At 40.3% G+C, this 11,518-nt stretch overlaps 1 protein-coding gene across 8 annotated transcripts in view; it reads right to left on the reverse strand.

The window, feature by feature from the left end:
* Positions 1 to 10,545, reverse strand: part of ICA1L (islet cell autoantigen 1 like) — a 58,239-nt gene extending 47,694 nt beyond the window's left edge. For 2 of the 8 annotated variants that reach the window (XR_009729852.1, XM_061382026.1), the window contains exon 1: positions 9,769 to 10,262. Coding sequence is in view for 3 of the 8 variants with exons in the window: in XM_061382026.1 (XP_061238010.1) it covers positions 9,769 to 9,788 (20 nt within the window). In the remaining 5 variants the exon portion in view is untranslated. Of the gene's footprint in view, positions 1 to 9,768; positions 10,265 to 10,457 lie in introns of those variants that run through there. The other 6 variants (XM_061382058.1, XM_061382031.1, XM_061382064.1 and 3 more) reach the window with 4 other exon arrangements.
* Between the last annotated feature and the right edge of the window lie 973 nt (positions 10,546 to 11,518).

The raw sequence follows: 11,518 nt of genomic DNA on the forward strand, positions 1-11,518 counted from the left end.
TATTTTTAAGGGAGCTCCTATTCCTCTCTCCTGCCAACAACCTCATACTGTCACTATTTGCAGGTAACATGATATTATTCATAGAAAATCCTAAATATACCATGAGAAAACTATTAATGAATTTGGTAAAGTTGAAGGATACAAAATTAATATGCAGAAATCTGTTGTATTTCCATATGCTAATAATGAACTATCTGAAGGAGAAATTAAGAACAATCCCACTTACAGTCACGTCAAAAAGAATAAAATACAGAGAAATAAATCTAAGGAGGTAAAAATCCTGTACTAAGAAAACTGTAGAATGATGATGAAAATAACTGAAGACTACCCAAAAAGATGGAAAGATAAACTGTGCTCATGGACCAGAAGAATTAATACTATTAAAAAGATCATACTACTCAAGGAAATCTACAGAGTCAATGCAATCCTAACAAAATACCAATGGCATTTGTCACAGAACTAGAACAAATAATTCTAAATCTGTATGGAAACACAAAAGACTCTGAATAGCCAAAACAGTCTTGAGAAAGAACAAAGTTGGAGGGATCATGCTGCTTGATTTCAAACTATACGACAAAGCTAAAGTCATCAAAGCAGTATGGTATTGCCACTAAAACAGATACATAGATCAATGAAACACAACAGAGAGCTCAGAAATGAACCCACACCTACACTGGTAATTAATCTATGACAAAGGAGGCAAGAATATACAGTGGGGAAAAGAGAGCCTCTTCAATAAACGGCTTTGGGAAAACTGGACAGCTATGTGAAAAAAATCAAACTGGACTACTTTCCCAATGATAAAAAAAAAATTTTAAATGGATTAAAGACTTAAATACAAGACCCCAAACCATAAAACTTCTAGAAGAAAGCATAGGCAGTATGTGCTTTGAAATTGATCTCAGTAATATTTTTTGACTAAGTTTTAAAGACACTTGTTAGTTCACAGTAACATAAACACTTACTTGGTTTAATAAAATTATAATACAGCTATACTGGGGAAGAACAAAAGGGGATTGTGGTGGTGAAGGAGAGCTAGTCCTCATCTGCCATATAGAAAGTAAGTAGATAATGTTTTAAATTAATAAATCAAAATGTAGCATATAAACATGTGATTTAGAAAAGGTAAGGTAAGTCACTTCAGTCGTGTCCGACTCTGTGCGAGCCCATAGACGGCAGCCCACCAGGCTCCCCCATCCCTGGGATTCTCCAGGCAAGAACACTGGAGCGGGGTGCCATTTCCTTCTCCAATGCATGAAAGTGAAAAGTGAAAGTGAAGTCGCTCAGTCGTGTCTGACTCTTAGCGACCCCATGGACCACAGCCTACCAGGCTCCTCTGTCCATGGGATTTTCCAGGCAAGAGTACTGGAGTGGGGTGCCATTGCCTTCTCTGGTGATTTAGAAAATACCAGCAAAAACACAGAGGTGAAGGTATGAAACACTGGAGATTGGAACTGGAGCAGGAATGGGAGAACTGCTTTTATACATTATAATCCTTTTAACACTTGACTTTTAAACATTATGGACATGTACAACTTTAACAAAATAATAATTATGAAAAAATAAGCCTGAATGTGAATTTTACTAATTAAAACAGAATGGCACTGATACTAGAACCATAAAACAGTGGAAACAAATGAAAAGAAATACACAAAGAGATTTAAAAAAAAATAAAAAGAATGTAGTATATGGTCTATATGTTAATTTCCTAGGGCTGCTGTAACAAATTACCACAAACTTGATGGCTTAAAACAACAGAAATTTGCCATCTCAGTTCTAGAGGCCAGAAATCTGGAACTAAGGTCTCAGCAACCCTGTACTTACTGTGCGGCTCTAGGGAAGAACACTGTCTTCCCTCTTCCACCTTCTGGTGGCTGCTGGTAGCCCACGGCCAATAGCAACGTAACTCCAACCTGCCTCTATCTTCACATCACCTTCTCCTCTCTGTATGTGTTTAATCTCCCTCTCTCTCTCTAAAAATTGAGGACACTTATGATGGTTCTCAGGACCCTCCCAGGCAATCCAGAATAATCTCAAGATCCTTCACACAATCTAATCCTAACCACATCTGTAAAAATTTTACCATATAAGGTAATATATACACAGAGTCCAGGAATTAGGACTTTTTATCTTTGGGGATCACATTTAGCTCACTACAGTGAATGTAGCATTTCAAATCACTAGGAAAGTGATATATTATTCAATAAATATTGTTAGGATAATTAACTGTCTATTTGGAGAAAAAAAGTGTTTTATTCTCAGTCAGTGTAAGGATGGTTCAAAATTTAAATGTTAAAATATTGTAACAGTGACATGTGAAAATATAGATGCATGTCTGGGGCCAGAAAACTTAGGTGGAACCAGGCACAGAAATCATGTAAGATATTGTAAAAAAAAATCCTAATTCATATAACAAAATGGGCCATAAGTAAATCTGGAAAAGAAATAACTGGGTAAAGTGAGATATAAAGAAGAAAAAGTATTTTTAAATTAGAGAATTCATAACTCAATAGTGAAAAGATAAACTAATTTAAGAATAAGGGTGAAACAAGAATAGGCAATTCACAAAAGGATTTCAAAAGCCCAATGTTTTGTGTAACATACACAAAAATGTTATTTAATCACGTTTGCAACTAAAGCACAAATGAAAGAAAAATATGTTTATCCTTTTGGATGAGCAATGATTTAAAAGATGAGCGAATGAGCACATGTCTGTATCATTCCTTTCCCTGGAGAGACTACTTTCTTCCAACCAGTAGGTTGTCTTCTCATTTCGTTTGTTTCCTTTGCCATACAAAGCGTTTAAATCTAATTAGGTCCCACCTGTTTATTCCTGCTTTTATTTTCTTTACCTTAAAATTAGGCAGAAGGAGATTTCCCTGGGGTCCAGTGGCTAAGACTCTGCACTCCCAATGCAGGTCACCCAGGTTCCATCCCTGGTCAGGGAACTAGATCGTACATGCTGCAACTGAGAGTTCTCCTGTCACAACAACAGATCTCTCAGGCCATAACAAAGATTGACAATCCCATGTGCCACAACTAAGACCCAGCACAGCCAAGAAAAGAAATAAATTTTGTTTTAAAAAGGCAGAAAACCTGAATAGACATTTTTTCAAAGAAGACATACAGATGACCAACAAGCTAATGAAAAGATACTCAACACGGTTAAACATCAGGGAAATGGAAATTAAAATTCCACAATATCACCTCACACCTATCAGAAAAGTTTCCATAAAAAAAGAATACATACAAAAAGTACTGGGGAAGATGTGGAGAACAAGAACCCTTGTACATTGTTGGTAAGAAGATAAACTGGTACAGTCATTGTCGAAAACAGTATGGCAGTTTCTCAAAAACACTAAAAACAGAACTACCTTATGACCCAGCAATTTCACTCCTGGGTGTATATATCAGAAAAAAATAACACTAATTTGAAAAGAGACATGTATCCCAATGTTCGTAGCACCACTGTTCACAGTTGCCAAGATATGGAAGCAACTTAAGTGTCCAGGGCGTCCCTGAAGGCTCAGAAGGTAAATAATCTGCCTGCAATGTCGGAGACCCGGGTTCAATCCCTGGAGAAGGGAATGGCAACCCAATCCAGTATTCTTGGCTGGAGAATTCCATGGACAGAGGAACCTGGCAGGCTACAGTTCATGGGGTCAGAAAGAGTTGGACATGACTGAGCAACTAACACTTCTACTTCCACTTACTAAATGTCCATCAATAGACAAATGGATAAATAAGATATGGTATATATACATAAAATGGAATAATATTCAACCATAATAAAGAATGAACTTTGTCATTGGCAACAATATGGATGGACTTGGAGGTTATTTTGCTAAGCGAAATAAGTCAGAGAAATACAAATACTGTATGGTATCACCTATAACTGGAATTTAAAATACAACAAAAAGGAAACAGACTCAGATATAGAGAAAAAAAACTAGTGGTTACCAGTGAAGACAGGGAAGAGGGGAGGGGGAAATAGAGGTAGGAGATTAAGATGTACAAACTACTATGCATAAAATAAACTGCAAGGGTATATTGTACATCACAGGGAATATAGCCAATGTTTTAAAATAACTATAAGTGGTGTATAACTTTAAAAAATTATTGTACACTTGCAACATATAATACTCTACATGAACTATATCTCAATTACAAATAAAATTTAAAAATCCCTCTATTCATTAAATCAGGTTCCCAATGAGAAAAAAATTACCACATTTCATAGCACCGATCATTCAGTGCTTACAAATCCCTTACGATTATACAATAGAAGTGACAAATAGATTCAAGGGATTAGGTCTGATAGACAGACTGCCTGAAGAACTATGGATGGAAGTTCATGACATTGTACAGGAGGTGGTAATCAAGACCATCTCCAAGAAAAAAAGAAATGAAGAAAGGCAAAATTGTTGTCTGAAGAGGGCTTACAAATAGCTGAAAAGAAGAGAAGTGAAAGGTAAAGGAGAAAAGGAAAGATATAGCCATCTGAATGCAGAGTTCCAAAGAATAGCAAGGAGAGAGAAGAAAGCCTTCCTCAGCGATCAGTGCAAAGAAATAGAGAAAAACAATAGAATGGTAAGGACTAGAGATCGCTTCAAGAAAATTAGAATTACCAAGGGAACATATCATACAAAGATGGGCAAAATAAAGGACAGAAATGGTATGGACCTAACAGAAGCAGAAGATATTAAGAAGAAGTGGCAAGAATACACAGAAGAACTATACAGAAAAGATCTTAATGACCCAGATAACCATGATGGTGTGATCATTCACCTAGAGCCAGACATCCTGGAGTGTGAAGTTAAGTTGGCCTTACAAAGCATAAAGAGGTGATGGAATTCCAGCTGAGCTATTTCAAATCCTAAAAGATGATGCTGTGAAAGTGCTGCACTCAATATGCCAGCAAATTTGGAAAACTCAGCAGTGGCCACAGGACTGGAAAAGGTCAGTTTTCATTCCAATCTCAAAGAAAGGCAATGCCAAAGAATGTTCAAACTACTGCACAATTACACCCATCTCACACTAGCAAAATAATGCTCAAAATTCTCCACGCTAAGCTTCAGCAGTACGTGAACCAAGAACTTCCAGAGGTTCAAGCTGGATTTAGAAAAGGCAGAGGAACCAGAGATCAAATTGCTAACATCCATTCGATAATACAAGAGCAAGAGAATTCCAGAAAAACATCTACTTCTGCTTTATTGACTATGACAAAGCCTCTGACTGGGTGGATCACAACAAAGTGTAGAAAATTGTTTAAGAGATGGTTATACCAGACCACCTGACCTGCTTCCTGAGAAACCTGTTTGCAGGTCAAGAAGCCAACAGTTGGTACAGGACTTGGAACAATGGACTGGTTCCAAACTGGGAAAGGAGTATGTCAAGTCTGTATATTGTCACCCTGCTTATTTAACTTCTATGCAGAGTACATCATGTGAAATGCTGGGCTGGATGAACCACAAGCTGAATCAAGACTGCTGGGAGATATATCAATAACCTCAGATATGCAGATGATACCACCCTTATGGAAGAAAGTGAAGAGGAACTAAACAGCCTCTTGATGAAAGTTAAAGAGGAGAGTGAAAAAGCTGACTTAAAACTCAACATTCAACAAACAAAGATCATGGCATCCGGTCCCATCATTTCATGGCAAATAGATGTGGATACAATGGAAATAGTGACAGACTTTATTAATTTTCTTGGACTCCAAAATCACTGCAGATGGTGACTGCAGCCATGAAATTAAAAGACGCTTGCTCCTTGGAAGAAAAGCTATGACCAACCTAGACAACATATTAAAAAGCAGAGACATTATTTTGCCAACAAAGGTCCATATAGTCAAAGCTATGACTTTTCCAGTAGTCATGTATGGATGTGAGAGTTGGACGATAAAGAAAGCTGAGTGCAGAATTGATGCTTTTACACTGTGGTGTTGGAGAAGACTGTTGAGAGTCCCTAGGACTGCAAGGAGATCAAACCGGTCAATCCTAAAGGAAACCAGTCCTGAATATTCATTGGAAGGACTGGTGCTAAAGCTGAAGCTTCAATAGTTTGGCCACCTGATGTGAAGAACTGACTCACTGAAAAGATCCTGATGCTGGGTAAGACTGAAGGGAGGAGAAGGGAACAGAGGATGAGATGGTTGGGTGGCATCACCAACTTGATGAGTTTGAGCAAGCTCCAGGAGTTGGAGATGGACAGGGAAGCCTGGTGCACTGCAGTCCATGGGGTCGCAAAGAGGCAGACATGATTGAGTGACGGAACTGAACTGATAGCACTGAAGCCAATGAATAAATGTCAGATACAATGAAGTCTGCATTAGATTTAAAGAGGATGTCCAAATCTGACTAGCATCTCCTCTAATCTGAAGCAGATTCGATTTTGGCAAATTGAGTAGGTTCTGAAGAACAATTCCAATGATTAATCACTAATTTGAAGACATGAATTCTTGTGCAAGCACAGCCAGACTTAAGGAGACAGTTTACTTGGCCTGTCTTCCTATACTATCATATGCTTGCAAAGACGACTACTGAAGAAGAGATCGTTGTGTTTATGGTGGGAAATGTTTCTTTTAAGCTCTTCTGGTTTCTATGAAGGGCAATTTTCTATAAATATTCCCAGCTTCTTGCCCTTTTTCTCCTACAGTGAGAAACCTGACTGGTGAATTAACCACTGGTCCATATTTCTTGACTGAGTAGAGCTAATCTATCAAGCCAGAGAATTAGTGAATTAGTTCTTTTTTTAAACCTCTAATCCACCACTTGCAACCTAATCAGAATGAGGTAAAAGTCTTAGGCAAGTGTGTCTATTATGAAGACCCAAACTTTCCCTTGAGTGGGCTATTTCAGGTATGGACTAGGGGACAGAAATATTAAAAGACCATTGATATGATACACATCCTCTAACAGTTCTCTCAATATTAAAGTTTATCTCCATCTTCCTAGGTCTTGACCACATCTGAATTGGTTTCAATCTTAAGGGATAACAAAAAGGTGAGAGGTATTATGTACTGGGCTCCCTATACCCTACAATGGCCAGGGTGTTTTTAGTTCTGCCTGCCAAGAGGCAAGGCATGGCTGCAGAGAAACAGAACGAGCTGGTAGTGAACCTTGCACAGCAGACAAAAGCACCTTAGAATAACCACAGATTTATCAGTATTCACCTGCCTCTGGAATCAGTGACTACACATGCTAAGGGAAACCGCTTAAAGAGAACATATAAAAACTGTCCCCAAGAAGCCAATTAAAGAAGAGATCACAATAAGGTACCTATTCACCTATGCAGCCTCTGAAACTGTTATTCCAAGGTACAGGGATATATAATAAACTACTTCCACTACTCTTGGGCAAAAAACAGGCCAGAACAGAACTGTTCTTTCCAACAATAACATGCAAAATAAATAACATGAAAAAGTAGCACTACAGGAAAAGAAAGTGAAACTGAAGTCACTCAGTTGTGTCCAACTCTTTGTGATCCCATGGACTACAGCCTACCAGGCTCCTCTGTCCAGGGAAGGGTACTAGAGTGGGTTGCCATTTCCTTCTCCACGGGATCTTCCCAATCCAGGGATCGAAATTGGGTTTCCCGATTTCTGTCTGCAGGCAGACACTTTACCATCTGAGCCACCAGAGAAGCCACAAGAAAAGGAGGGATCATAACACAAGAAAGGGGAAAAATACATACATCTGAAAAATTGCTTCATTGAACAGGTTTAAAGAAACACTGGTCTGCCTGAAGATAAATGGACCAAAACTCCATAAAAGAGATTATTTCAGTAAGGGCTAAAGGAAGCTAAATATATAAAGAAAAATACGAAAAAAAAAAAAAAAACCCAGAGAATTCAAAACTACATTAGAAACAATTCCAAGTAGAATAGATACTTCAGAAAACTAAGTTAATAATACTGATGACAAACCTGGGAAGATCATTCAGAATGAAGATTATAAGATAAAGGTGGTTTGATTTAAACAAAGTGGTTAGACAGAACAAAATGATGTATAGGTTTGGAATATAAACAATTGAGATCTAATCTAAGTAATATTCTTGGACAGAGAAAGAGATATATGGAAAAGCCAAAATATTCAAGAATATAAAGCTGAAAACTGAAGGGGTTCATCGTGTTCCAGTAAAAATCAATACAGAATGATCAAGAATAAGATATACTGTGGAATGTTGCTGAATTTTAAGGGTAAAGAAAGAATGCTACTAGGATCTAGACGAAAAAAGAGGACCACCTACAAGTTAAATTATTTATCCTGACCTCAGGCATCTCCTCAGCCACATTAGATTATGGATACAAGTGAGACTGTCCAGTGCTGAGGGTAAAAGAATATGACATGGAATTTTCTACATAACTGTAATACAACTGTAATGGATATATAACATTTCATTTGTATGGATGTACTATAATCTACTTGACTGGTCTATTATTGACAGATATTTAGACTGCTTCTAGAATTTTATTATTTCAAACCATGCTGAAATTAATAAACATATATGTATTATTTAAAATACATGTAAGTGTACTATAAAATTAATTCCTGGACAGATAAGGGCTGAATCAAGAGTTTATGCATTAAAAAAACTTTAAACCTAAAGTGATATTTGCAAATGAATCAACAAGGGGAAAAAAATCATCATCATAATAACACAATAAAGAATTACATAGAAAGCAAATATTGGATGCGAGCAGAAGTTTGAAAAGTCTGACTTCAGAAAAAAGGAAACACATAACAGATGAAAGAAAAACACAATGGAAAAGGGGAATAAGGATATTATATAACAAAAGCCAGTTCACATGAGGAAATCTTTCCAGTCATAGACATACTGAAAAGTCTTTCACACACCCCATCTGTTGTTGTTAAAAATTTAAAGGAGGCACAATGAGTACTGAGAAAGGTAAACAACAAAGGAAAAGGAAAAATTTTTAATAAAGCATGTACTACCACACAATGAAATATTTGACAGAGTTTGACAGTACAGTAGAACAAAACAATACTGCTTTATATCTGATATTTAATATTTTGTCCCAGTTCAGTCATTGGTATAAATTTTATTGCTTTATAATAAATATTTCTAAAAAAAATATGGCTTCCTAGTTTTTCCACCAGTCTTAATGTTTGCAGTTTTTACACTTCGGACTGGCTGATCTCTGAGCAACCACCTAACCCTAACATTAATTACTATTAATTAGAACAATGTCTTGCACATAACTGTTTCAACATCAAGATGTACAATAATTTTGCACTATTAAATACATAATTTCAAAGCATACTGGATATGTCAGGCAAAGACGAATACAAAAGCGACTAGAAAGTTTAGTCATATAAAAAATATATACATACCATTGGATGATGTTTATTTGGCCAGTAAATTATTAGTATAATTAACTCCTACTAAAGGATGAGGGCACCTGTGGCTACTGCATAAATATTGATGTGAAGATCATTAAAGGAATATCACCTTACAGTGCGTTAACTGAGTCAGAACCAAATCAATACATACTTAAAAAAAAACCCAAATCATGGTTAAACGGTATCTTCCCAATAAGCTATTCCACATTGATCCATAGTTTATGATAGCTTTTATGCTCCGTGCATCAAGATAATCTATTACTTGAAAAATAACCCCACCCCCTCTACCGGCAAATCCACAGCATCGCGGGTTAATTGCCAGGATGGATTTTTTTTTCCCCTCCCTTCTCCATCTTTCTCAGAGCATCAGGTATTTAACTGCTGACAGCACTTGGGCACTGACCAGGTGATCCGAGTTTCCATGACCGCCTAGGATCGGTCCGTGACGCTGGAATAAAGGCCTCAGGCTGCAGGATTTGTGCGCCGGGACTCTCGGCAGGTCCTGCCGGCCGCACTTCGTCTTAAACCGCGCCTTTACTTAGGTTGTGTTTTTACCCATTGCTAGCCATTTAATTTCTAAAGAAGACATTCCCATTACAAAATAACGACAGGAAAATAACAAGATAAAAAGGAGGTCAGGAGGAAAGCACCTAAAGGCCGGGAGCATCTGCTTCTAATGGAAGTGACCTCCACCTTCGAGAGAAATCACTCAATCAAGCCTCAGGCCCCGGCGCTCCTTCGCTCCCCGTGGGGAGCGTGGGCGGGACTCCCTCAGTCCCGAGGGGACGCAGGCAAGCCTAAAACCACTGCCAGCCGGATCTGCCCAGAGTAAGCCCGGAGGAGCTCGGCCAGGACCTCGTCCGGGAGGGAGGCCACAGGGGCCGGGGTCCCCAAGGGAACCGGGAAGGCCGGCGAGGCCCCGAGAGACCGCGTGCGCGCGTGGCGGGCGCCTCTCGCTGGCGCAGCCACCCAGGGGCGTCGCCATGGGAACCAAGGGTTTGGCCTCCGGGCCCCAGTCGGCCAGGAAGGGCACGGCCCTTCCGCCACCACGCAGGATGGGAGCCCGGGGAGGCCGCCGCCGCCGACACTCACCTCGACGCCGGAGGCGCGACGCGCACGTCCTCTGCCGCCTCGGGTCCCGCTCAGCTGCGCGGGGGTCGGTCCCGGTGTCTGTTCCTGCCGCCGCCGTCGCCGGGGCTCTCCCGCAGCCGGTGCCCCTCCGCACCAGAGCGTGGAGGTGTCGGGCTCCAGCCGCGGGAGGCGGGAGATTTAAACGCTGCGGCCTGGCGCACGCGGGAGCCGCGCTGCCCTCGGCGCCTCGGCCCGGCGTCCTCCGCGTTCACGCCTCTCGGGCTCCCGCCTAACCCCGACCCACGGAGGCCGCAGATCTTAGCTGGTTCTTGAAGAAACTCCGGGACCCTCTCTGCTCCTCCTTTCGGGAATCCCTCTAATAAAATGAAATGACAAACACCAAATCGTTAGAACAGCGGTATAAGGTACTTGAGTGGGCGACCTCCGAGGCGTGGGGAAGTAGGGGGAATTCGGCGCTCCTTATCTGAGCCCGGGACCCCGCCGCCTCCCTGCCCTTCTGCACCTGCGGGCGCTGCGCTGCCACCCCTGCGGAGACAGAAGCTTCTGAGCCCTGGTCATTCCTCGGGTACTTCTCATCACGCCTGGCGGCACGCGGGAAACGTTCACGTACTGTATAACTTATTTGAAAGTGTAAAGAGAATTAAGTCAACGATTTAATAACTGACCTGAGATGCACATTTGTGCCTGAATGCTCAGTAGTGTCTGACTCTCTGCGACCCCATGGACAGTAGCTCCTCAGTCCATGGGATTTTCTAGGCACGAATACTGCAGTGGGTAGCCATGCCCTTCTCCTGGGGATCTTCCCCCCGCACCGAGGGATCGAACCCTTCTGAGCCGTTGGGGAAGCCCCAACTTAACCACAGTTTGTCATAAATTAATCTACAAGAATCAAAGGTAAAATTTGCACCTAAAAACCTCAAGAAAAAATATGGGAAATAAGGCAAAAGTAAAATTCTGTTATTGGTAGAAAATAATTTAAACTCAAGTGCTTTCTTTTTATTTATTTGGTTGCCCTGGGTCTTATTTGCGGCATGCGGTATCTTTAAGTTGTGGCACGTGGG

This window comes from Bos javanicus, chromosome 2 (assembly GCF_032452875.1).
Source record: "Bos javanicus breed banteng chromosome 2, ARS-OSU_banteng_1.0, whole genome shotgun sequence".
Taxonomy (NCBI): domain Eukaryota; kingdom Metazoa; phylum Chordata; class Mammalia; order Artiodactyla; family Bovidae; genus Bos; species Bos javanicus.